Genomic DNA, 27,877 nt, shown 5'->3' with positions numbered 1-27,877 from the left:
ATGCAGTAATAGAGTTCCTAACTGACGCAGATGCAATAGTAATAACAGGAATAACCTACACTGCCATGCAAAAAGTATTAAGACCCTTGTACAGCTTTCACATTTTGTTGCTTTAAATGCTTTAAAAATAACACTTTGAAGTAGCAATTAATATTTGTTACACACTGAAAATAACCTACTTCACACATTCATAGCAAACGCAAAAAGAAGTAACTAAATAATTAATCTGAAGAAAATAAATTGTAAAGAAGGTATCACCTAAGAATTAAGAAGGCACCCAGATACCGTCAGATATAGTCCAAACTGAGCAACCGGAAAGGAGAAAACTGATTAGAGATGCAACTATGAGGACAGCAATGAGTTTAAAAGAATAGATCAAAAGATGGGAGAAAACGTCACTAGTGTCAACAATATCCTGATCACTCTCAATAGGGGGCTTTAGGAAACTGAAAATACTATCTAAAATCCCACATGGAGTTTGCAACAAAGCACCTGAGTGATATAGCAAACATGGCAAAAGATTTTTTTGTCAGACAGCATAAGATTGGATCTTTATTATCTAAATGCAAAGCTTTATATCTCGTGCAAACCCAACATAGTGCAACCCTTCTGTCAAGCATGGTGGTGACATCGTTGTTATAGCTCAGGTTATCGTCTGCGTGGACTGGGAAACTTGTCAAGACTGATGGGAAAATCGATGGAGCAAGGTACTGGCACATCTTAGTAGAAAAAACTAACTTGGACCTAAATCTGGAACAAAAATTCACCTTTCAGCATACAGTAAACTAAAGTACAAAGCTAAAGTTACACTGGAGTGGTTCAAAAATAAGAAATCAAATGTCCTTGAGTAGCCCTAGAGAGTCCTGATTGGGGCCCTATTGAGAATCTGTGGAAGAACATGATGACTGCTGGTTGGCCATTAGAGATCCCCTAACAACGTGGGAGAACTTGAGTAAATGTGCCAAAAAGGAGCAAAAACTACACCAAGCTGGTGTGCAAAGTAGGCAGAGACTTACCCCCCAAAAAACTTGCAGCTGTAATTGCTGTCAAAGTGTTTCCAACAAACAAGGAAGATATTTCTGGTCAACTTGTTTTAAGTTTAAAGCTTATGGGGTAATTGTTTTTTTCATGTTTGTTTGGCAGGTGTCCCGTCACGAACGAAGAATCTCTCAGATAGAGCAACTTAACCAGATGCCTCTTTATCCCACAGAGAGGATCATCTGGGACGAGAACATTGTCCCCACAGAGTACTACTCTGGCGAAGGTTTGGACCCATCCAAATTTAAGAATTTAAGAAAGAAAGGTTACAAGGAGGGCAATTTAGACCATCCAGCAATAATTTCTTGGGGTTCTCTTCAAATGCATTTGAGAATTGAATACAAGACTCTATTCACTTCTGTCGCGTAACAGTGAATGTAATTGTGAAGGACACTCAGTTACAATTTTCTTACTGTGAGCAGTTATGGGATATTACATAGATGAGTCTTGTTAGAATATGACTAGCGAAAAATGTTGGTCGATTGAAATGTATGTGTGTTTAAAATGTATAATAACAGTAGATCACTATTGAAAGGGCAAACATTAAAATAAATATAAGTATCATTTATGTGCAGGATTAAATTGGTTAAGGTTACTGTGAGAATGTAATTCACTGAGTTCATTTGTATGAGTTAATATTTATTTATGCTTTGTTTCAGGATGTCTGGCTCTACCAAAACTGAACTTGCAGTTCCTCACTCTGCATGATTACCTTCTGAGGAACTTTAATTTGTTCCGCTTGGAGTCCACTTATGAGATTAGACAAGACATAGAGGATGTGGTCAGTCGAATGAAGCCATGGTCAGTTTCATTAGGAATCTGAGAAACAAGATTTTCCAAGTGTGGATTTTGTGAATATTGGGAGATTCTTAACCTCCACATTAGTAACTCTGAGTCCACCTAGTGGTAGAAATCACTTAAACAAATAGTAACCGAAAGCATAACTTGGACTGCACAGGTTTAGACTTTTGTACATGTAAAAGACACTGAGGATTGAACTGCCCTTGTCTTGTACATCTAATCTTTACTTACATACTTTATATTCTGTTTTCTAAAAGCACTATGCTGCTACATGGGTATATGGTTTTAGTTCTAGTTTAGTTCATTTCTTCTGCTTCTGTCTCACTCAGTCATCACAATTATTCCATCTTTCATTTTAATTGGTATGTTTTGGCCTGCTTCTGCAGCTGGTAGTGTGGAACTGTGTTTCAGTTTCTAATGCCTATCTATGCACACATACCTGCATACCACTTGTGTGAACCCCACATTTTAATTTCTTATTGTATGCCTTTTAATATTTTATCTTTTAGTCTTTATTTCTTATTGCAAATTTCTTATTTATTTCTTATTTGTCCTACATTTTTCACTTGACAACTGCAGAGTTTGCTCATACAAATTCCAACTCAGTTCAGTTGCATATTTTTCACATTGGCATGTGCACGTGATTTCAGTATATTCAGTTCTTTTGCTATTATTAAGTCTAAGGATTGAAGGTCATTACTATTACATATTACTGTTAATTGTTTTAATTACATGTATGTGCCGAATTATAGTCCTCATTATAGTACGTGTCATTTTTAAAGCCTATTTCCCATATTTTCAAGTACATAAGTACATATTTTCAAAATACAGTTTTGCCAGTTGCAGTGTTCTGGGGGAATAGAATCTGTCCGGTTTGCAAGGGAAGCATGAATAGGCAGAAAAAATGTCTTCACTCACTTGACAACAAAAGACACCTTCATATTTCCATATTACAACTCGTATAACATTTTGAAAATGTTTAAAAATGTGGGTTGAAATAACAGCTGAATTTTTGGTGCTGATGGTGATGCTTACTTTAATTCGTTTAGCTTGTTTTATACGGATTCTGAACAATCTGGCAATTGCAGGTATTTGGAAGAATGTACAAAAGCAGAAGATTATAATAGCTTTTCATTAGGAAAGTACAGGTCATTCTTAAACAGCAGAGATCAACATGATTTGACATCAAGGTGATATATTTCTCAACATCATTCAATGTTCACAGGCAATCAGAATATGGAGGGGTTGTGTTTGGTGGCTGGGCGAGAATGGCACAAACGATCCTTGCGTTTTCCATCGTTGAAGTGGCCAAACCTAATATTGGAGAGAACTGGCCGGCTAGAGTCCGTGCCGATGTCACAATCAATCTGAACGTTCGGGATCAGATAAAGAATGAATGGGAAGGTGAGTATTTTCGGTCACCAAATGTTTCTAGCATGATACCATTGCTTATCTAAAAGTGGGCTCTCTGGCTGGAGTAAGATCCGAGTCTGTTGCGTAGGAAGGAATTCTTTCTCTGCATACCTCTGTGCTTTGGCTTTCTTATTCCTGGGGTTGTTTTTTGTCTTTATACTAATGAATACATATTATACTGTTTCATGTTTTGCTCCCGTGACGCAATCTGTGCATTACAGGACTGCGTAAGCATGATGTTTGCTTCCTGGTCACCGTTCGACCAACCAAACCTTACGGGACCCGTTTTGACCGCCGTCAGCCTTTTGTGGATCAGACAGGCCTGGTGTATGTCCGGGGCTGTGAGATCCAGGGCATGCTGGATGAGAAGGGAAGAGTCATCGAAGAAGGTACTGATGGAATTTTTACTAGATTCTAACTGTGCACTGAGAAAATAAAAGGACGCGAAACAAAACGGGGAAAACATTACTTAATGTTAGCTGTGTTTCTTCATTTTTACAGTCTATTGATGTGGGTATTTATGACATCAGTTGATGTGGGTATTTATGTTTACATCTGAAGAGGGATTCGGTTTTGTGAGCTGCAGGCATTGTCCTGTGAATGTTGTTGCATCTGGATGAGCTTTAGGAAAAGCACCAAGTTAGGTCCCAGGACTTAATCAGCATACATGCTGTGTAGTCAAGTTGCTCGATTCAATCATTTTGAATCGCTTTCAATCATTACAAGTGAGATTTGACACTCCCCATCAGTCTTGTTACCGTTTTGTGAATTGTGGTCTCCGGGTGTGGCCTGTTATTGATGGAATGCGTTTTTGGCCATAAACCCTTGCCAAGTTAAAAAATGCTGGGTGTGAGAAACTCAGACTGCAATTGACAGTACACTGAATTAGTCCAGCCTCCAACATAACAATGGCACAAAGCCACAGCTTTCTTTATAAGCAGAGTGTATTGCTGTTTCTTCTTTGTGGTTTTCACCAATTTAGTGTTCAGTTCATTAAATTACTTAATTATCTTGTAACTGCTGGAGTAAAATGTATTACAGTCTGCCATGAATGATCCAAAAACATTTAATTAATATCCAAAAAATGTACTTTATTCCAAAACATGCATGTATAAACATAGTGATATGTTTCTTCTGATGCTCAGTATCTTAGTGTCAGCAAATTACAGGAGAGCTCACTGCAAGCTATGCTCAGCACAAATTGAGCATGTATCTTTTGATATTTGGTCTATCCGACCTCATTTTGTGACTCAAAGAATATTAATTACTGTTTTGTATATGATTTTTTTATCTGCAAATAATAACTACTTCATAAATCATTACTTTGTAGTCTTAGTTTTCATATTATTTTCAGACCCTCTCTTGACCATTTTCAGTCCCATCTAGAAACCTCTACATGAAGGTCTTTAGGTCTTCCTATTCTGGAAAACCAAACCTAACGTTACATTGCGTGTATGATTAGAAACGTGTTGGCTGTTTAAGATTTCAGTTACTGGTTTCTTGGACGACATTGACAAGAGGAAGGACAGTCAAAACTGTTACATGATACCTTCTTCATGGCTTTGTCGTCGTCTGTGACTGTGACCTTGTCTCTACATCAGGAGCTGTCCGGCAATTCTCAGTGATCAATTTCAAGGAAAATCTCAAGCCCTATCACGTTTTGTTTACATTTTGTTCCTTGACATTTTCCAGGCCTCTAAACATCTTTTTGTAGAAGTGTATGCATCTTTTCTGTTTGACATGCAATGACAAGGTGCCAAGTTCAAGACCTTTGCTGCTGGAAGTTATCTGTGTTATTATTAATAGATTGCAGTCTGTGTTTGTGAGTGGTGGTTTCTCTTAGCCAGATTTAGAGCAGGAGGATTCTGATGAGAATAAGCAAAGATATGCAGAAAGACCATTTGGGATTTCCTCCAATCTTTTTGTGGAGTCTGCTTGATCGCTTAAGTTGTATCTCATTTCAGATCCGCTTTAATTAGTGTGGCATTGAAATACTATATTTTGCTTTATATTCTTTTAAGAAAATGGAAAAGTTAATATAATTTAAAAAGCTCATAACTAGCCTATCTTTAAAATTATCTAAACATGTATAGCCAACTAACCTTGCTTTTTAAATGCTATTTAATGTATGTGTCCTTTAACATGCAGTTGAAAATTCTAATAGTCCCTATATCACCTTAAATTTGCAAAAATCAATCATAGCATAAACTGATAAGTTTTTCAAAAAAGTTTGCATTCATTAAGAAGATTTCTATAGTGTTGTAAATGTTCCTGTAAATTCTTATTTAACTATTAGTTTCACTAAGAAAACTCTGAATCTGAATGGAAAAATTTGAGTATTTTTAAAAACAAAACTGTTACATTTACACCTACATACACTTCACTCAGACTCTTAGGAAGAAATCGGTCTACAAATTGAAAAAAGTGCTGCATTTTTGGTAAAATGCTGATACATTTCTATCAGGTTTCAAAATATTTTCATATTCTAGGAAAATAAAAAGCAACAAATTATGTGGCTTACGGTCTTTTTTTGTTCAGGTCCTGAGCCTAAACCTAAGCTGAAAGGAGATACCAGAACATTCAGGGTCTGGCTCGATCCAAACCAGTATCAGCAAGACATGACAAACACGATCCAAAATGGGACAGAAGACGTCTATGAAACCTTCAATATCATCATGAGGAGGAAGCCCAAAGAGAACAACTTCAAGGTCAGTTGGAAAGGCTGTATGTTTCTGAGGAGATGTTCCAGTGTGTTCAGCTCTGCTGTCTGATCTTCACTGATCAATCGTTCTGACTTACTAATAGCTCTCTCTAATATTGTTCTTGGTGTTACGTATGTTTAAAGCTCTATGTTGCTGCTGGTGATCTGAGCCAGAGCTTGGAGGACTGCAGGGTGGTGACCTTATGATGGCTTACATAGAGAATTTCTGAGGCCTCCTTGTATGACGAGCTATCAGATTTCACTTTGAACCTGTATACAGCTTGATAGCTTCCTTTAAACAGCAGCACCTTTCCTCAGTGACAATATTAACCTTTGAGCAGTTGTGCCTTTGAAAGAGATTAAAACCAAAAACATGTGATTTAAATATTTTAAGACGTGCAAAGAAATCTTATTTCAAATATTTTAAAGATATTTTTTTAAATAAATGCTGGAAAAGCAGGTATTACCTTTACCAATAAGTAAAATTTGTATTCTGTTTGTGTTTGCACTTCAGATGAAGCATCACATGCTAAACATTGTTGGATCCAGAAGTTACAGTTTGAAAATGTAACATATTTGAACATTGCTGATGCCCTGAAGATGCTTAAATCAGATTCTTATAATCAGAAGGATCTGTAATTATTTTTTCAGAAGCTTTTGCTTTTAAAATCAAATGTCTAGAAATACTGTTTGTTTTAATAATGACGGAAGAGTGAAAGGTTTTATTTGGTCATCAGATCTACACATTGTATATCTTATTCCACAGCCCTGTATGACCTTACTGACAGACAGAGCAGCTTTCATTTAGCAGCCACTGTAGAGCACTCTAGGGCAAACAAACTGCTGTGGCAACAAGAGACAAAGGCTAGATCTCAAATGCCATCCATGTGTAACCTAAATATAACTTGGAAAAGAATTGATCTTCATTAAATCAGACAGCAAGTCCTTTCACTGAAGATTTCTTTCTTAGCATCTCCTTCATGATGTTCTATATTTCTCCCAGGTGTAAAAGTCTATATGTTTGTAAGACCCGTTATCCATTGATGCTGTAGTGCCTTATACGAAGGTATTGCAGTATGTAACTTTTTGCACTGTGCTTTATTAGTCCTATTCATTTAACTCAAAAATGTATAGGCAACATTCCAGCGACAATACTGTTCACAGGGGATTCCTCCATAATCCACAATAGCTGCTTGAGTGCATTTTTAGCTAAATTAAAACCACTGCTGTTTTGGGAAAAGTTTGCTGGCGAAATTCTCTAGTACCACTCGCTGCTCTTTTTCAAAACTGTGTTGCCAAGGAATGCCAAAGTAGGTGGATTTCATTTGTAGTCACAGTGCAATTACAAAATGGCAAAATTGGATTCTTGTGTAAACCATGTGGCCTCCATATCCACCATTTTGTTTTCTTGTTGATGACAAGAAAAACCGGTCTGGTACAAAACCAATTTGGCCAATTAACTTTGAACTTCTTAGGTATCGTTTTTGTGATTGCAACTTTAAAATTATGATAAGGGACTGGCTTTGTAACACAAGACTATCACTGTGATTTTTTTTGTATAATTTATAATGCATTTGTTTTGGGTACTGGTGCACCAATTGAATTTATTATAACGTATGCAAGTGTCTAAACTTTCTGCAGAACTAGGCCTCTCTAATCACTTAGCTATTCTCTTCAATCTGGAATGACCTGTTTCTATTCCCCCTGCTGCTCCGTAAGTTTTCACAACTGGCTATCAGTTGATCAGCCTAGGTTTAATTCTGTTCTATCCTCCTTAACTTGTTTCTCTATCTCTGCTCCTCTAGTCTAGAGGACAACATACATTTCCTTATAAGCGCCCTTTTATCTACCCTGGACACATTTGCTCCTCGGAAAATGTGAACCATCTCTTTTCCTCACTTTGTCCCCTGGTACGCTGCCTATTTGCGATCAGTGAAGGCTTGGAAAGATTACTTGTCTCAATATAAGGATACAAGGAGTCTGCTAGATCCACCTACTTCTCTTACATCATTGAAAATAACCAATATAGCCCTATAGACCTTATCTCCACCATCAACAGACTGTTAAAGCCAAGCTGCCCCACTACATTACCTGCCTCAACACAACTTTGCAACACTTTTAGATTTCTTTCACTCCAAGATCAACAACTTCCAGCATCACATTCTCTCCAGAACACGTCACTTCCACATCTCCTCCCTGCTTTACCAACTTTACTGGTTCCCTTCTCTCCAGCTTCTCTCTTCTTGACTCTGCATCCATCAGTAAACTGGTTTTGCATATGAAATCCACCATCTGCCTATTAGAATTGAAATAAAGTGATGGGAATGGAATCTGTTTCACTTCTTTCTGCTCCATTGTCCTCAATATAATAAATGAATCCTTGAGCACTGATGTTGTACCAACTGTCCTCAAAACTGCTGCCATTACCCCCTTGCCAAAAAAGCCAAACGCTTTCTTGCAAAAATTCTAGAACCCCTCCAATCTGGCTTTTGACAGTTAACCATGATATCTTGCTTTCTTGTATTGAGACTGTGTTTAGAGTTTCTGACACTGCTCTTAAATGGTTAGATCAGAAATTGGACTTGTTAAGTCTGGTGTACCTCAGGGCTCAATACTTGGGCCCCCTACTTTTCTGCATTTATATGATTCTACTTGGTCAGCTTTTAAGATCTCGTTGTCTCAACTATCCCTCATCAACTTTGTAAAGCCAGTGCTGTAACCCTACTGTCCTTACATTTCAGTCTAAATTGAAAAACTTGGGGGTGATATTTGATTAAGGGTTGACATTCGACCCACTTGTTGAACATATTGTCAAAACATCATTCTTTCACCTCAGAAATATTGCCAGATTACGTCCTATGTTATCGCCATCTGTTGCTGAAAAGCTGATAAACATATTTGTCTTCTCCCAAATTGGCTACTTTAACGCTCTGCTCACTGGGATTTCTAAATCCACATTAAACAAAGTGCTTTGAGAAGCCACCTTTAAAGGTAGTATATAAAATAAAGTTTATTATTATATTATTGTTACTTCATATGTTGCAGTTATTCATTTTATGCCAACATTGGGTCATTATTCACTTGTGAAAGCCCTTATGCAAATTGGTTATGCACAAAAAAGTATTTGTCCAAATGACGCCTAACTAACAAGGCTGTGACTTTCTGGCAAGTTTTCAAAACCGGTTTCCTTCTTTTTACAGGCAGTCCTAGAGACCATCAGGAATTTGATGAACACAGACTGCGTGGTACCTGACTGGCTACATGACATCATTCTGGGATATGGAGACCCAGGCAGTGCTCATTACTCGAAAATGCCCAATCAGATCGCCACACTGGACTTCAATGATACCTTTCTGTCCATTGATCACCTGCGGGCCTCCTTCCCAGGATACACAATCAAAGTCACTGAAGAGGATCCATCCCTTCAGAAACCCCCCTTCAGGTGATAATCACTGCTTGCTCTTGGAAGGCAATTTCAAATATGTATGTTTAAGGAATTAGATTTTAAATTTTTTCTAGTCTAATTAACCTAGAGGGCTGTTTCTTTGTGTTAAAACCAATGGCAGTATCTCGTTGTCTAATGAATGTACAATGTTTCTATTCACATTTTCAGTGATTTTATCTATGTTTAAAATAATTTTACCCGTTAGGCCTGAGCTTTGCATTTCCTTTGTGCTTTAGCATCACTTTGTATACTTTCTTCTGTTTGACACAATTGTGTAGATATAGCTCTGTGAATCCTCATTTTATGTTATATAAATGAAACTGCAGTCCCTCTAAGCATGCAAGCTTACCAAATTCTACATTGTTCTGTTTTGAATTAACATTGACAATATGTTCGTTGTAGAATTAAGTTCCCCGTCAGCTCTCCTAAAGGTAAGAAACGAAAGGCAGACGAGAAAGAGGAGAGGAAGGAGGAAGACTACCATTTAGTTGTCGAACCCCATGTCATTCTAAACAGGGGGCCGTATCCTTACAACCAGCCCAAACGGTAGGTATCATAAATGTTTTTCGTTCTTTTACTTGGCTAATACATAGGTGCAAGTCTTGTAGTGTTCTTTTGTAGTTCTTTCAGTGTTTTTTTACAACCTGAGTGCTCAGACATTTTAGATATTGAAAGCTAAAACTTTTTCTATATTCTATAATTTCATCCTTAAAATAAATCAGAATCCTCTTTGGTGTTGTTATAGGTGCATAAAGATCGTGTTATATTTCACCCTTTCATGTCCTTATTTGGAATAGCCATCTACTCACTACGAGTGCTGTTTTCTCAGGAATGCACATCACTGGATGGAAACCTTCAATATTATTATTAAGTCTCACGTTAACTGTTGAAAGTGTTTACACTTCACACTAGGAGAATGAAATCTTACTCTTTTAAAAGATCCATTAACATTCCAAGGTTTTTTACATACTAGGTTTCCCATTGCATGATTAATATGACTTCATATTGTAACGTTATATATTGTTACTTATTTGAATTAAAAATAGCAAAGAAATCCTTTGATCCTCCAGTTAAATCTGGTGTTATTTAATCTTATTTTGCATTTTTGCGATATGGAAAATTACATCATACTTTGTCATTTTTTCATAGTATGGTATGATAGAAGCTTAATTGTGTTAAATTTGAACAAATCCTGTAAGATCATTTAAATATAAATTGTAAGATTCATGTTAAAAAAAGTTTCTTTCTCATCCTTAACTTTACCGTGCTGTGTTTTGTAAATTTAAGTGTATTAGCGACAGAAATTCATTTGAACACCACTTAATTGCATTGTTTATCATTTTTATTTCAAAAATATATTTTGTTTTTTAATTAATTACCATTTATTTTTCAACAGTAATATGATTCAATTTACACCTACACAAATTGAAGCCATACGTGCAGGCATGCAGCCAGGCTTAACTATGGTAAGAAAGCACTTTATTTAATACACGTTTTGCAAATTGATTGCAAATACAGACTTATTGTTAATAGTCTGTGGTGTTATTCTGTGAACTGTTGAAGTTAATTACTTGGTGAGTCCTATTTATAGCCTCCACACATTGTCTAAAAAATGTTTTTTAACAGATATTAAATAATTTCAGTAAGTAGAAATAAAATGTAAAGGATTATACTGTATAATGGTGATTGGTTGGTGCCAAAAGAGAGGAACGTTCATTTTGAACTTAAGGTTCCTAGTAAATACACCAATGTCATCATCAGTTCAACTGACATAGAATGGAGAAAATGTTTCTCTCTCTTTGGGTTGCCAACATGTGGAATTACAATCAACACTCTCGCAATGATGCAGGGATTCTCTGGTCATTCACAAACTGCCAGAGGTATCTAGGGGGTGTGATGTGTTTTGACAGGTTTACAAGGGGGTTACACCAAGTAACCTATCTCCTGAAGTAGTATAATAACACTTAAAAAAAAAAAACAGACCAGAAGCAATTTGTTTACCTGAAGCAATAGCTTTCCTTCACAAGTTTTCCTCACAGATTGCATCACTAAGTGTCTTGGTGAGATTCTGTAAGTGTGAGCTACTTCAGGATTGCCTTGTTAGATCTGGTTTATGTAAAAATTCAGTGGCTGAGAGTCCTGACTGTATGTTAAACAAATAATACATGAATGCCTTAAGCATTTTGTTTCCAATTAAAAACTTAACCAATAAAGGAACAAAAAAACAATGCCATGGTTTATCCTTCTGTTAATTGTAGTCCAAAAACCATCAGTTTTCTTTGATTTAAATTTTATATGGAGTTTTTTTTAATCTAGAAAATATCATTACAGGTTGTACTTCTTTTGTTCTGGAGAAATTAGAACCAACAAGTTGGAATGATTATCACGGCATGAGCAGAATGCTGTTGTCATAGCCAGTATATCCTAGCCAGACAGAGCACATTTCATATTACCTAATGCACCTCTCTTTCCTTGTGTAGGTTGTAGGACCTCCAGGCACAGGGAAAACAGATGTGGCTGTGCAGATCATCTCCAATCTCTATCACAATTTCCCAGAGCAGAGAACTCTCATAGTAACACACTCAAATCAGGTATGTGGAGGGTAGAAGCACATTCTTGACCTTTCAAACTTTCAAGTTGGTTTATAGAATGTATTGTTTTTTTTAAACATATTCAGGCATATCCTTCATTCCTGGCATATGACATAAAGCGAGTTTGCGTAATGCAGGAGACATTTGTTTTACCGACAAATAGACATATTTATATATCTATATAACTATGCAACAGACCTAAATAACGTATTTCAGTCATCAAGGATGCGTTACAGTACTGCTTGACACACCATTGTTACTATGCCTTCACATTTTAACTCGGTCAATGACGAGCTCTTTTTTTCTTATCTGCCATGGTTAAGAATTGCTGTATTTCTGAAAAACAGATGAAATTCAAACATACTGATGTAACTGCAAAACAGAAGTATATCTATATTTCAATTGTTCTGTCATTTGTTTTGTTTGCAGAATTGGCACTGTATGTATAACGGTGTTTCTAAGGTTAAAGCTTGTTTTTTGAAAGTTATTTTAAGCATTTTGTCGCTGTCTGTGTCATCACCATTCTTCCCCTGGAATTCTCTGTTGGTCTTATTTGGGAAATCCCTCCTCTTTGCTTTCTTTTACAAAGACTTGCCAAACAAGGCTGTTATCCCAGCATCTGACTATAAAACTGTTTTGTCTCTCCTGCAAACAGAAGCCAGCCAAGCTTCTAAAAACTGCATCTCCTCCTGTCCCTGTCACTCTCTGTAGGCCCTGAACCAGCTGTTTGAGAAGATCATGGCTCTGGATATTGATGAGAGGCACCTCCTCCGTCTGGGCCATGGAGAGGAGGAGTTGGAGACAGAGAAGGATTTCAGCAGGTGAGGCCAGCAGGTGGCCAGTTTAGGTGCTATCTTCTCAGAGAACATATGATGCACAATGCCATGTGGCCCATGCAGAACCTGTTAAAACACTATAGCATGAAAGGACCGGTCTCACTGAGGCACAGCAGTATTTACCTTTTTTTGTCTGTCATGTTTGTATAAGTTCGAAAGTTGTTTGGAAGACTCTGCCTTGAAATTATTTTAATACACTTCTTTTTGTAATCGGAGGAGTAACAAAAACTTTTTGAAAACAGATCTATTGTCCCAGTCGGTGCATTCTCCTTTTCTTGTGTAATTAGGAAAGAATTCAGTGTGCTGTCTTTCACACATTTTTGACAGCCTCTCTGTATCACACTGTTCAGCAAATGGATAAAACCAGGGCACGTGGCTAAACATGAACTTCACATGCACATATGGAAATATTCTATTGTATAGTTACATAAATTAGTGATAGTAACAAAACTAGAACAATTTCAGATTTTATCTTTTCTACATTTCACAGCAATGCACAACCAGACACACAGCAATTAATCTGAAAAGGATGTTATTCTTTGATTTGTCTGGTAGTCCTTGAGTTTTATCATTTACTGAAAAGGCTGAAAATTTTGGACTTTCAGAGATGATATATAGAAGCTAATTTGTGTTCAAACATTGTTACTCCCTTCACTGGGTCTATCTTTATTCACATTTCTTAGTTATGTGGGGTTCCTGACAACAGTTCATTACGATAGTGAGCCATTTTTCTGCGACATGAGAGATTAGAATTGTGACTGGCACAACACTGGTAAGTCTGTGAATGGGAAGATGAGCTGCCGTGATGTCATCAGTTTTGTGCCCTTTATTAGGGGGTACTTAACTCCAGTCCTGGTGGGCTTCGGTCTCAGTATAAATTGATGCAATTTATTGGCATTTTCCAGCTCAGTAGTGTGCTGCTGATTTAAAGAGTACAGCAGGTTTTGTAAGTGTGGCCCTCCAGGACAGGAGCTGGGCAGCTCTGCTGTTTGATAAAAGCATACTTAATCTAAAATAGTTCCCAGAACGCAGGCCTCAAATCAGTTCAGTAGATGATTGATAATAAACGAATTTCACCAAATTAAGTGTAATTTCTTTTCATTTTAAGCGAGATCCATTGATTGCCAGTGTAAATAATTGCTATTTTTAAATTGTAATTATAACCCTGTGGAGAATTACATCTTCTTACTGTGCTGTGTGTGGAGGTTTTCCATGAATAGGAATTAATAACAGCAGGAGACAAGAGCGATAAGTAGGGAATGTCTTTAGAAAGCACAATGAGCTAAATTACTCATTTAAAAAGGGCACTGATTAGTTTTCTATTGAAGATATCACAAAGATTCCTTTTACATTAGAATAATATATATATTGCTGAATGCGGTGTTTCTCATAAGGATATGTTGAGGAAATATTTCCATTTTCTCAAGCTTAAGCAAGTGTAGCACATCCTCATAAGATAGTGTGTCTAGTAAGGATTAGATTTTGCTTTTATCCTCCCTCTGTGATGTGTTCAGAATGCTTCCATTGGTTATGTACTGAGTGCTCATGGCACTTTTTTATCTTCTTAACTTTTGATGGGTGGTGAAAGTCACTTCGGCATTTCTCATTGAGACTGCCGTACCACACGCTCAGGTGTATTCGCACACTGATAGCAAGCCTATGCATCTGTCAGCTACAATTGAAATTGTTTATAAAGACACATCTCGATAGAATATATGCGACCAACATTAAAAGAATGTAAAATCTGATGGTTATAAATATTTTTACTATGCTGACCAGAATTAAAAATCAAGACAACTAAAAAAAAGTCATTATTTTGCCTAGAATTTCTTACGTTGAGCAATATTAGTTAGAAGCTTGCAGTAGCTATGCCTTTTCACCATAGAGAAATAGAGAATATTAAGTACATACATGCGAGTTACATTGGTGTAACTAGGCTGTTTCCAGATTAAGTTGTTATAGATTCTGATGTAAGCAATGTCTTTGTTTTTGCTAAACTAAATTTAGTTCAGAAGAAACACATTTTATTGAGACATTTCATATGCGGCATATTCTTATCTCTGTTCCATACTAGAAGCAATTATATAGTTCAGTTCATTTTTTCCAAGATTGTAGTGCACTGCAGATGTCAATTCAATAACTATTCTACTGTTTTAATTAGAAATCATTTTATAATTGTTTATATTCCTGTAACAGAGCAGCTTTCTGTGATCTATGAATAACTTGTATGATAAGCCTACTATAATGCCAGCGTCTAATTACTTCTTAGTCATAATTATAGGTAGGTTTAAATTAAGTCACGTAAATTGTAATTCAGAAAGGAAACCCCTTTCTGCTTATTGTGGAAAAAAATCAGAGTACCGTCATATTGACTCCCATGGACGTTTTGACACATCTGCTGATTAATAGTTCTATTAACACTGAGTTTAACACCCCTGACGTTTTTATTAACTTCAGCTGTATTCTAGGTGTTGAAAGATTAAAAACAAAACAATAAAAACCACCTTCCTTGTTTTTGTAATGTCACAGTTCTCTAAAGCTTTAAAATCAAGCCTTTGGCTCCAGCCTACACACTGTGGCAAGCGGTGAGATTTGTTTTTCAGTACACCCATCTCTCAACTCTGATCCAATGGTCTTTTGACATGCAGTCAGAAATGCGATAAACTTTGCCCCTGGCACTAGCTACGCTATTTTACACGTCAGTCTGAATTTGATCATGCTGATCAAGTGTCCGAAAAATTTAAGGAGAAAAAATCTGAGAAAGGATTTCCAGTTTCAGAAGCGTATTAAAAGGTGTGAATGTTGAGTGAATGAATGTTGACCGCTATAATCTGTCCTTAGGTATGGGCGCGTGAACTATGTCCTGGCTCGGAGACTGGAGCTGCTCAGGGAGGTCGCCCGGCTGCAGGAGAGTCTTGAGGTGCCAGGGGATGTGTCTTACACATGTGAAACTGCTGGCCACTTCTACTTGTATCAGGTAAGAATGTGGTATAGAGAGTTCTGGTAGTGGATCAGTAAAATTATAAATACAATTAATATTGTATTTATTAATATAGCGTTTAATTTTATAGTTATTTTTTTAAAAAATAATGCGCATGCATAGTCTCCATCAGATGATTTATGACATTCTGCAATTTTATTTCCCTACCCTGAAGTGCAATTTTCACCCGTTTTAGAGAATGGAAATGAATCAAGCTGAGTTTTATTTTCCTTGGATATATTGGAAGTTAGTGTGATGCAAACATTGATGTATTAGACCCATGCAGCTTTAAAGGGCACATCTTATGAAACTTGTTTTGAAGCATCGCTTGACTTGATATGAAATAAAGTGAATGTATTGCGAACTGTTTGATGACTGATCTTGTCTTAACCCTCTGGTTTTCGTGTTGATCATTTTTTTGCTTGACAACATGTAATGTCACCTAAAATACCTCTGATGTTTACAGCACCTTTACATCATATGAGAGAACTGAGACATCCTTTGTCTTTCCTCAGTATACAACTGAAGTGTGTTTCTTTATTACAACAACATTTTTATAGTGTCCCCTTTTTTGAAATCTTGCAGTATCAATACATTAACATTGAGTCACCAATCAGAACATTTGAGCATTCAAGCCAACTAGCTTTTGAGTATATAATGTTTGAATGAAATTTACATTACGGTTTATTAAGGTATTGGTTTCCGCTGTAATTCGAAGTAAATTAATGTCCACATATGTATGTACAATTAAATTTACATTTTGTGTGTTGAAACTTTCCACTCTCCACTCTCGAGACCAGTGCAGAATTTTGCTTTCCCCCCTTCCTTCACTGTTGGCGTGTGTTGAACTTTTTTATTCTTAACTTCACGCTGGTTTTATGTCTTGACTGAAGTTTTATAATTTATTTGTGCCCTTCTGCTGAGTGCTTTTTAAATAAACAATTGTCTGCTAAAAAAAGAATGTTTCCATTGTTCTAATTGAATTGCTTCCTCGAGACTGGCTAATTGTGCAGAATGGGCAGCACCTAGGCTTTCCATTTTTTATGAAGTAAAAAAATAGTCTTTTCACTCTCAACTCTTAGCCATGAGCCAATATATGTGCCTAGCAATGTGCAATATATACTGTATGACTTTTCACAAATGGTCTGGCTTTTTCTTAGCAAATTCACTGGTATCTGCTTTGAACTAACACTTGAAATTTGTACTGTTCTCCATATGAAAAAAATGTTTTATTGTGACGATTTGTTTAGTTATGTGGGCTGTCCACATCTATCTTCATACAGCTTTGAGAACAGGAAACGGTTTTGTGAACAGAAGTCTGGTTGCGCTAAAACTCTACAAAGCTCTAGTGACAAATCCACATTCATATGATTCATCATTCAAGGTTTCAGTAGTGTGAGGGGATTTTGTGGGGCCAGGTGAGCTGGTATCTTTCCCTTCCCTCGTCTCCTGACTCTCTTTCATTTGTTGTGTGTCACTTCAGGTGATGTCTCGTTGGGAAGAGTACCTCAGCAAAGTGAAAGTGAAGCCTGGAAAGCAGATCGATGTTCAGGATATCTCCAGACATTTCCCATTCCACAAGTATTTCTCCAATGCACCTCAACCTGTTTTCAAAGGAAAAACATATGAAGAAGACATGGATATTGCAGAGGGCTGCTTCAGACACATAAAGAAAATATTCACACAGCTCGAGGTGAATTGAGTCTTTGTATTTTTTAGCAGTAAAGATTTTGAATTGCTTGACTGTCATGAAGGAGCTCTTACTAAAGGTAGATCAAGCACATCTAAAGAAATATTTAAGAATTGAACATATAATAATAACTGGACTGACTGAACATGCTAGGTTTTCTTAATACTATGTTCCTTTATATTTTTGTGGTTTAAAAAAGTTTAACACTTTAGGAGGAGAGTAGTGTAGCAGTTCCCATTGAATTAATGGAGTAAAAAAATGTGATTAATGGATCTTGATGGCCTTTTAGGTTTATTTTATACCCTGTCACAAATCAGTAATTAGTTACTGGTATTTTCTTCCAACACACCATAAAAATGAGAAGCCTTGGGTTTTCTTTCCTTAATCTTTCCCACCTTCTCTGTGAAAAATATTTGATCAGACAAAAGATGGATTTGCATTATGTTATCGTATGTTATACTCCATACCATTGACATCTCCCAGTCTCCTCGGATGTGGAAAGAAGATTGTCGCCCACATTCCAGCCTTACTCATTGAAGATCCTTAGGCAGCAACCAGACTAATCTCTACTACTTTTAGTTTTATTGTTACATTTTAGAATAGGTTGTGAGCTTGCTGTGGTTTCTGAAAAGTGTTGGATTTGATTTAGAAAACTGATAATGTTGTCACCAGTGTCCTGTCCAAGGCGTGTCCTGCTTTGCATCCATTCGTCTTCAGGATAGATTCTGGCTCCCATGCAACAGTGTATAGGATACAGTGGTTAGACATGTTTGAATGGATAATATTGTCTGTGATTTACTGAGATTGACACTGTAGAGTTTTGTAAAAAGTGGTTTAGCTTTTGCCAGAATACATTGATTTTATTATAGAGGAACCAGAGCTCTGGAGATTTAAATATATTGATGCCAAAAATAATACTGAAAGAGAAGTTAAAATAGGAAGTACCCTGTGGACAATTCTCATTAAGTCTAATACATAAGAATTCTTCTAGCTCTTGTCTTTTTCCATTTCATTTCCATTCTCAGTTGCAGAGATTTTTGTTCCTGCAACATATGATGGCAAAACACATGTGGTCTTACAGGCGCAAGGCACTGAATTTCTACTGGCACATATGGTAAAATTGGACTTCAAAATAGTCTGTTAAATATTTTATGTGCGAGAGGTTAAAATTAATGTTAAAATAGTAACGCATCAAATATTGATGTGCCAGTGCACTCAGATTTCCCTAGTTCTTACTCGTTGTGAGGCTTCCTGAAATAGCATGCCAATGGCCTTTGCTCCCAGAGCACCATTAGCAGCATCAGTATGATGAAATGTTTCGACTAACAGAGCTATGATACCGCATGCTACACAATTGCCAAGCTGGTTTTATTGAAAAGGCAGCTTGGTTTCTAATTCAGGACCTATGTGTAAGTAAATCTGCACAAAAGTGCACTCTAAGCTAGTATTGAACGGAACAAACACCCCTAATGCTGGGTCATATAGCAAGTACAGCCACAGAAATTGACATGCCACCATTTACTAGCAGGAAACTGCGGGATTAAGGATTAGCGTAATGAATCTTGAAGCATTTTTTTTTCCTATCAGCAAGTGTTGCAAGGAATTCCCTAAAGGGGATGAATGAGAGATGGCCTGTCTGCCTCTGCCAGGAATTGTTTGGCAGCAGTGGGCAGTGGTGTTTTATGCGAGGCACTGTAGTGTAAAAGCCCTTATCATGAAGAATTGCATAATGATGAAAATGCAGACGAAAAGGATGAACTGTTAGCAGCAAGAGCATTTTATTGTTTAAGAAGGGCATGAGTGACTCTTTTCATGGCTTGAGCAGTAATGTTTGATTAGCATCAATTTTAGATGTTCAGGTGTGCATGGGATTTGAAAAAAATTGCATCTGAGTTATTTTCATTGCTTGATACCCAATATGCCATTGCTGTTTAACACGACCTGACTTAATACCATCTATTAAAAAGATCAGTGGCAGTGGAACATTTTTTGTTACTGCTGGAAAGTATGATATAGAAGATCTTTGATCCTTGAAATACCAGACTATGACACCAGAGCCATTATTGGTGACTCGTTATCTCAATAACTAGGGACCCCATCATTTTGTTTTACTTCTGTGGTCTATGGACAATATTGTGGTTTAAAAAGATAGTTCTGTAATTGAGTCATGGTGAGAATGGTTCCAGTTCTTGTGTTTTTATTAAAGATCATAAAATTGATTTGGAAAGGACCATTGAGAAAGCATAAGCAATTTGAGATTGTATGCTATTTTTTTTAATTTTCTTTTTGTTTACTTGGAATTTAATCGATGTTTCAAGCTCATATTCTACGATTTGGAATTTTCATGTTGCATTTTTGTCACGTTTCTCATCAGTGAATTATACCACAAGGTTAAATACAGCTAAGATGCAGTAGTGTTTTACAGATTATGCTAAATGTTTTTAAAAAATGTAGAGATCATACGTTTTCCATGGCTCTGCAGTACGTTAATGTTGAATGTCTTCTTTCGTTTTTCATCTTTTATTGCCACTGTGAATTATGTTTTAATTTTACACACCTCTGCTTTTTTGGCTGGACTAGAAGAGTTATATTCAGTACGTTTCTATACATTTCTGTACTCCTTTCCACCTAGGAGTTCCGAGCATTTGAGCTTCTGCGCAGTGGTTTGGACAGGTCCAAATACCTGCTGGTGAAAGAAGCAAAAATCATCGCCATGACTTGTACACACGCAGCTCTCAAGCGACATGACCTAGTTGAACTGGGATTTAAGGTGAGAGCCTCAAGGCAGATGATGTAATGTTTTATTTAGCCATTTCTGAGCACGTAAACCTGGCTTCTTTTCTTCGGTTATTGACTCATTGTGCCAAAAGGAAAAGAGCTAGGTTAAATAACTGCTACGCAGCCATATATGTTTGACTCAAGTGTATTTGAGAAATATTATGCACACTGTTGATCTGTTAACAGATATATGCTCGTATTGTACAGTAGAATTTGACTGTTTAGCAAAATATCCTATTATCCTTTGTAATTTGTGTATATACAAACGTACTGTACAACATCCACTCAAAAACAGGATTAAAAGTATCTCCAAATAATGTATCAGGAATGTTTTCATGTAATATGCTCCGAGGAAAGCATTTTAAAAAAACAGCAAATTAATTTGTGTTTACATGTTTATTTTTTTTACAGTATGATAACATCTTGATGGAAGAGGCTGCTCAAATTCTGGAGATTGAAACCTTCATTCCACTCTTACTGCAGGTAAACAAGATGCAAATATTAGGATAAAATGTATTGCATACAGAATGCTGTTCTCATTGTGCTTCCTGGTGTAGCTTTATAGAGTTTGTATATAAAGCTTCAATCAGCTTAATCACAACAGATTGGAACTAATATTTACCAAAATCCTTAAACACTCATCAGGTCAACATGAAAGCCTTTTGCATTTCATTTGTTGCGTTTGCCCTTGATAGGCTCTGTTATAGAATCACTGTTGTTATCAGATTTAATAATTATCCTTAACCTGAGCAATTTCCATTTCGCTTTCTGTGTGTACTCGTAAATAAGTTAATTTGTGAAGAAAGCAGTTTGTATTTTCAGTAACGTACTGTAGCTTGTAGCTATTGTGTTTTTCCATATGGACCTTTTAGATTCTAATTACCTTCAGTGGGGCAAAAAAGTGTTTATATACAGGTATGTAAATATTAATCTGTTGACCAGCATTAGCCTAGATGCATAAAGTATGTGACAAATGTATAATTATGCAGTAGAGTGCTGTACAGCCGCACTCCAATGAACCGCATGTCTAATCACTTCACATTGCCAAGAGGCTTTGTTATTTATAGCTATTTTTATAGCTATTGCTTTTAAAAGTTAAATATATGAAAATAAAAGAGTACACCACAGAGTATAAGAAGGGCAAAAACAGTTCCAATCTGTTGGCTCAAAATCATAGGTTTATTCCTAGACACCATACTGCATATCACAGGATTTTTTAATTTTCATCCGCTTGATCTAGAGCATCAACAAATCCAATGAAAAACTTTTTTCTCCAAAGTTGGAGACACCAGTAGACCCCTGACACTAAGATTGTTTAGGGGTCTTGAGTTTCATTCTGTGGATAACTAAAAGTGCCATAGCACTGGAGTTCTTGTCATAATAATGCTGGTTTCTGTCTATTTAAAAGCTTTCATCTGTTTTGCAGAACATTAAAAATTAAGAATAATTAAACATTAATTTTTCATTTAGTCGTGTTTTAATTAATCTGTTTGTTTCTTCCTGAGTTTATATACTATTTGTGGAAGTATGTGAGGGTACTGTAACCATGATTTCTCCACACAGCCACACAAGAGTCAGTCCTGACAAGTGCTGTAACTGAAAAGCTTCCATTTAAAAATGAGATCTTTGTAACCTGGGATGCCATTACTAACTTGGCTGCCAGTGATCATGAGACCTATATCAGCAAAGGCTTTCACTGCTTTAGATGACAGATGGTGTTCTTTGATTGTGTAGAATATAGAGTAAACACTGAAATAATAGGGCCCATCAGATATCTTTTATGGGTTGATATTAATGTTTAAAGCTGCTGTTGTTATAAGATTAGATCAATTCCCTCTCCTGGTTCATTAAAAATGTCTTAATTATTTAGTTACCTCTGCTTTTGTACTCTCTGTAGAACCCAGAGGATGGGTTCAGTAGACTGAAGCGATGGATAATGATAGGAGACCACCACCAGCTGCCACCTGTCATTAAAAACATGGCTTTCCAGAAGTACTCCAACATGGAGCAGTCCCTCTTCACGCGCTTTGTGCGCCTGGGTGTGCCGACAGTGGACCTTGATGCCCAAGGAAGAGCGAGAGCGAGGTAAGGTGGTGGAAGGTCATGTTTTTCCTCTTATTGCAGACACCCTTGATCAAAAACAGGCCATGATAAGTCATGTGACATGTGTTACCGTAGGACCTTAATGTTTCCAGTTGAACTTTGCATTGCATGGCCAAGCAGGTGCCTTGCTCAGGGGTACGGCAGGGGTTCCCAGCAAAGACTTGAGTGCACAGGGGATGCAATAATAGTGTGTGTTTCTAACTGTGTTTCTTTTTTTTCCCCTCCATGCTACAGTCTGTGCAACCTTTACAACTGGCGGTACAAGCAGCTGGGGAACCTGCCCCATGTCCAGCTGCTTCCTGAATTCCAGTCAGCCAATGCAGGCCTGGCGTTTGATTTCCAGCTCATCAATGTGGTGGATTTCAATGGTGTAGGAGAGTCGGAACCCAATCCTTATTTCTACCAGGTACAGTATAGAGAAATATAAACAGCAATAACAGCAGAGCTATCGTTTTAAAAAAAAAGTAAGTGCAAATTTTGTTACTGAAAATAAAAGATAGCCACCCTTTAAGCACCATGAATATTGGGGTTAGTTTTGCCGCATCTGCCTTAAAATGAGTATTTGCTTATTTGAGGCTTAGGCTTAACCTGAGCCCTAAGGCTGAAACCTCCATAGAAAAGGGAAGTCAACCAGTTGTTGTATTAAATTGTTTCCTCAAAAGATCTGGATAGTAATGCATATAATACATTCTAAAAAAAAACACTTGTACTTTAGACAACTATCTCTCATTATTTGTAAAAGATGATATTTCTGTTTAGGGTTAAGAGACTCAAACCACTGTCTGTTGTAGTTTATAGATTTCTGAAGCACTTTTTTGCTCTAAAGAAGCACTTGTGCTAAAGAGATCATGTGTTACAGCATGCAGATCTTATGAGATTGGTTATGACGCTTGCTTCAGTTTTCCGGCGCCAGAATCACAATTGTGTTTCTCAGAATTCCTTTCCCCTCAGAAAAATTTAATTTACTGATTTTGAAGACGGCACAGGGATTTATTTTGGTCAGCAACTGGGTTTACTCGATTTTAAATATTATCTTCTGCGTAAGTGTACTATACTGAAAAATGTCTAATTTACCATATGTGATGGGGTGGCTTTTATATATATGATAATTTGCCTAGCCATGTGTTGTTCCTAATAGTTTATTATTATCTGACCCCAAATTGAAGGATTTACTTCACTTGTGTGTTATAATGCTCTTAGCTTCCTTTGACTTTTTTTTTACTAATGCAGATAGAGTACCTCTAAATGTACTGTAGAAGTCCAGCCCTAAGATTTGACTGCTGATTCAACTCAATTAATTGAAGGATGGGCACAGTTTAACCCTATTCCTTTGAAAATGAACTTTTTTCCTTCTCCTGGAGCTTTAAAAGCACTCGCCAGTCTGCAGCCATTACCGTTAAAGTGAAGTGATTATGTAAGACTGTGGGTTGCCATGGTTACTGGGATCTCCAAGTTGCTCATGAGATCACCTTTTTATTATGGAAAATGAAACAAAACCAAAAGCCATTGAATTATCAGCGGACATACTGTAAATTAATATTAATGGTACTGTATCCATAAAACTAGATTATTTCGGTTATAACTATTAAGAGAAGACTTTCTGACTGTGTATGCTAATAGTCAGGGCTTTATTAGTTCCTTGATAAATGTCCTTTCAACTTTCAATTATACATACAGTATTTCCCTTTCAGCAAGACATAACCTTAGCCATTCTTAAAATGCTAATTTTATGTTGCATCTGTGAGCATTACCATTGTCACTTTGCAGGAAAAATTACATTACATTCTTAAACTATGACAGCAAGAAAGCAATGCTATATTAATACTTAGCACAGTAATGACAAGCATTGCTCTCAATTGAAAAAACAGGAATATTACGGCTTTGTTTTGTTTTTTTGGTGAGACTCAGGAGCAGTTCTGCCTATTGTCCTGTTTTCATGGGGGTGTAGAATGACTGTTAATGACTGCGGAGATAGTTCTCACGTGGTTGGAGACCTGTTAGTTACTGAGTTAGGTTTTGAGATCCAGCTCTCTGCATCTGATTAAAGAATATAATGTAACTTGCGGAACTCCCTGAAGTGGTGTTTAATTGATTGTTCAACAAAAGTAACTGGTTTAAAAAATAATGGCTTTCACTTATTAAATCCTAAAGAGAAAAACAGATCTGCTGGTGCCACCCAGTGTGTTTCTGTGTACCTCACTGTTCCTTTGTTGGCATTTGAATTAAGTTGTTAAAGAAAAAACATAATATACAACTAAGAGGTGTGCATTTTCCTCATCATTGGTTATAAGTAGTATTGTCGGTGTAATTGTGTCAGTACAATTACTGGAATTGTATGATAATTTTATCATAAGACACCAGTAAATATCTTTTCAACAAATATGTTGAGCTTCATGTATATGACAAGTAATATTTCTAGAATAAAATTCCCAACATTATCAGTACAGTAAACCCTCGGCTTAACAGACTTTGGATTTGAATGACAAAATTGGCTTAGGGGGAAATTGTGAAATTTTGTCTCTGAAACCCAAAATAAGTAACAGTTTCTGCAATAGTGATGAAATACGCAAATAATAAAACAAAAACAAATACCACATAGGTTAAAATTGAGCCATATCAATAGTGCCCTATAGCAGTACGTATGAATGTTGTTTGTGCTTTAGCAAAAGGTACAAAACAATTTTCATTATTATATTTTAAATTATATTATTATATTTTTCTCATGTAATAGTGTGTTTTTGGGGTGGAAAAACATTTAATTTGTGATTTAACAGCAATACGGCAATAAGGGGCACCCCCTTTCCTCTTTTAGCTTGGTAGACTGAGAGCTGTGTATTTTTTAGTGACTGGGGAATTAAAAACAGTAAGCTGATTTGTCACCAATGCATTTCTCCATAGTGTTGCACCTGTTATGGTATATGATCACTGCATTAAATTTTTCTCTAGCTAAAAAGAAGCAGCCAACACAGCATTGAAATTATTTCCTTTAATTTGGTTCAGATCCTGTTGTGAGGGAAAAGGTCCGGGTGGGAGACTTTTTACATCAAAACCGAAATAGCCCTGGATTTTTTTTTAGTGAATGTATTCAGGTTGATCTTGGTCTTCTGTGAAATTGCAACAGATAGAAAATAAAAGATGAGACAAACATGATGAGTTTGCATTCCAGATGGCTGTAAATGTTTTTTTTTAAAAAGCAACCAAACAACATTTATAATTTCAACTGAGTCTCACCAAACTCAAGTCCATTTTGGTTTACATAAAGGCCAGTGAGCTTCATTTCAACAAAATGCTTTAAGCAACATTTTAGATTGCATTCTTTTCTCACATTCATTTAGATTCATTTGTATTCAGCACCCCCATGCATAAAAATGAATATAAAATGCAGAAAAGGGTTGCCTAAAAATTGTGTATTTTATAGTAAATGTGTTCTAAGAATCTTGATATTCGTGTTATTATCTCTGATTAAACGACTATTCCTAGTGTTGCAGCATTTGCTGTAGAAAATGTAAACTAATGGACCTATATGTTTGATATCCATTTGTTTCGCTCAATAGGTTTTCTATAAAACTATCTAGATCCCAGTTATTTGAAAATGAAAATTTGAAACAAAGCCATCTTATCATAATTAATGCAGACTCAATTCATTGGCTTTACAGGTATATTGGAAATTTTTTGCTCACATATTGTGTTTTCTCTCAGTAATCCTTGTGAAAAAACTATTTCTTATTCTTATTGCTCTGAATACACTCAAGGCTCAAGTTTGCAACATTGGTAAAAACAGCCTAGAGCACAATGTCAATTTCATTCTGTTAGTATCATGTCAGGCAGATACATTTCTGTTTTCCAGACTCTGCAGTAGTTACTCTATGAAATCAGATATGAATTTGGTTTTTCACAAGAACTTTGACATGTACCATTAGGGAAGACTAATTGCTCACCCCTCCTACAATTTCAGTGCATGGTGCTTTTTATTCACTTATATGAGTTGTCAGGACATTTTGTGACAAAAGTCCTTTTCCACCAAATAGTTTGTTTTAAAAATGCTTGTTTTGATATTATTGAATTTCACACATTCACAGTTCAATATTTTTCTTAGTATAATTAGAAACTGATCTTTCAGATATACTAACAAACATACTGAGCTTTGAGTCTGTAAAAAAATGTAAAAAAAAACATTTAGAAAAACTATAACCTTTCTGTGGTGCAATTTAAATAGTAAGGCATTGCTCCAAGCTCTCCATTTTATTTCTGTGGTACATCATATGCAGCAAAATGTTTTTTTTTTAATGTAAGTTGTCTTTATTTATAGATAGACATTCTGAAAGACATTAATTGTAGTTTATTTGTCGTGGGGAGTGGGCTAGGGCAGAGGACACAGGGGCTTATTATAATGGGCTTTGAGCTCAGATCGGTACCCTGGTATTGACAGTATCTTCATGTTGTGACTGGATTGTCTTTGTTTTTTAATATTTTGTATTGTCTTTGTTTGACATTCAGAACCTGGCTGAGGCAGAGTATGCAGTAGCTCTGTTTATGTACATGCGGTTGTTGGGATACCCAGCTGAGAAAATCAGCATTCTGACCACCTACAATGGGCAGAAACACCTCATCCGGGATGTGGTCAACCAGCGATGTGGAAACAATCCATTCATTGGACATCCAAGTAAAGTAAGAGTCATCAGTTTCTAGCATCAGTATAAAACTGTAACTGCATGGAAAGACATTACACACTTCTTGCTTTTTTATTTAAATGTAGTTTATGTGACCTGTACAATACACTTGAATTGATCTAGGGCCTTGAGATGTCTTTTGAACATTTCCACATCAAACCACCATAGTTAGACTGTGTACTTCTATACTTATTTTCAGAGATTTAAGAAATTGGTAGAGATTTGTTAGGGTTGTTTTGTATTAGTTTGTAACACAAAACTGTGAGTACGGTGCTGCCTTCTATGCCATTGAGAGAACTGCTATACCATTCAGTAACCAACTTCTGAGATAAATTGATTACTCAATTAACTACTATGGCAGTTCTTTCAGTGACACCGAAGGCTGCACTGTATTCACTGTTCTGTGTTACAAACTAAACAGAAGATGTGTTTGCAAAATATGTTAAGGAACTGATTGTGGAAATCTTTCCTTTTGAATTAAGGTAACAGGCGTTTAGCTGGTATTGTCAGGGTACCCAGTGATAAGTGCAATAATAAACATGTCGTGTTTCTGACATTAAATCATAACTACAGCCCACTCACCTGCATGTGCATCTTGCTTATCCTGGTCTTAATGGTGGTCTTATAATTGGTTGAAGATTCATCCGTCTACATAATGGAAACTGGGTTTATAATTTGTGACTGGGGGATGGGTCAGTGTTTTATCCAGTGCCCCTCAGGTGTCAATGTGGAATAGTTATTGTTTTAAATGCTTAAGGTACCACTTCTAAGAATCAGGGTTTATCACATGCTACTGAGAGATGAAGTAGCAGAAACTTTAATTCCCGTTTT

General features: G+C 36.4%; 1 protein-coding gene across 1 annotated transcript in view; it reads left to right on the top strand.

Annotated features, from left to right (window-relative positions):
* Positions 1–27,877, top strand: part of aqr (aquarius intron-binding spliceosomal factor) — a 53,018-nt gene that overhangs the window by 13,298 nt on the left and 11,843 nt on the right. The window contains exons 16-32 of the mRNA XM_015350875.2: positions 1,144–1,264; positions 1,698–1,839; positions 3,065–3,243; positions 3,474–3,641; positions 5,791–5,960; positions 9,154–9,395; positions 9,801–9,944; positions 10,795–10,864; positions 11,879–11,989; positions 12,701–12,810; positions 15,667–15,802; positions 17,289–17,498; positions 20,128–20,265; positions 20,685–20,756; positions 22,171–22,358; positions 22,611–22,782; positions 26,874–27,044. Coding sequence (XP_015206361.1) covers positions 1,144–1,264; positions 1,698–1,839; positions 3,065–3,243; positions 3,474–3,641; positions 5,791–5,960; positions 9,154–9,395; positions 9,801–9,944; positions 10,795–10,864; positions 11,879–11,989; positions 12,701–12,810; positions 15,667–15,802; positions 17,289–17,498; positions 20,128–20,265; positions 20,685–20,756; positions 22,171–22,358; positions 22,611–22,782; positions 26,874–27,044 — 2,544 coding nt within the window. The remainder of the gene's footprint in view (positions 1–1,143; positions 1,265–1,697; positions 1,840–3,064; positions 3,244–3,473; positions 3,642–5,790; positions 5,961–9,153; positions 9,396–9,800; positions 9,945–10,794; positions 10,865–11,878; positions 11,990–12,700; positions 12,811–15,666; positions 15,803–17,288; positions 17,499–20,127; positions 20,266–20,684; positions 20,757–22,170; positions 22,359–22,610; positions 22,783–26,873; positions 27,045–27,877) is intronic.

Source organism: Lepisosteus oculatus, chromosome 8 (genome assembly GCF_040954835.1).
Source record: "Lepisosteus oculatus isolate fLepOcu1 chromosome 8, fLepOcu1.hap2, whole genome shotgun sequence".
Classification (NCBI taxonomy): domain Eukaryota; kingdom Metazoa; phylum Chordata; class Actinopteri; order Semionotiformes; family Lepisosteidae; genus Lepisosteus; species Lepisosteus oculatus.
The sequence above is the reverse complement of the archived record's forward strand: the minus strand, read 5'-3'. Positions and strand labels throughout refer to the sequence as shown.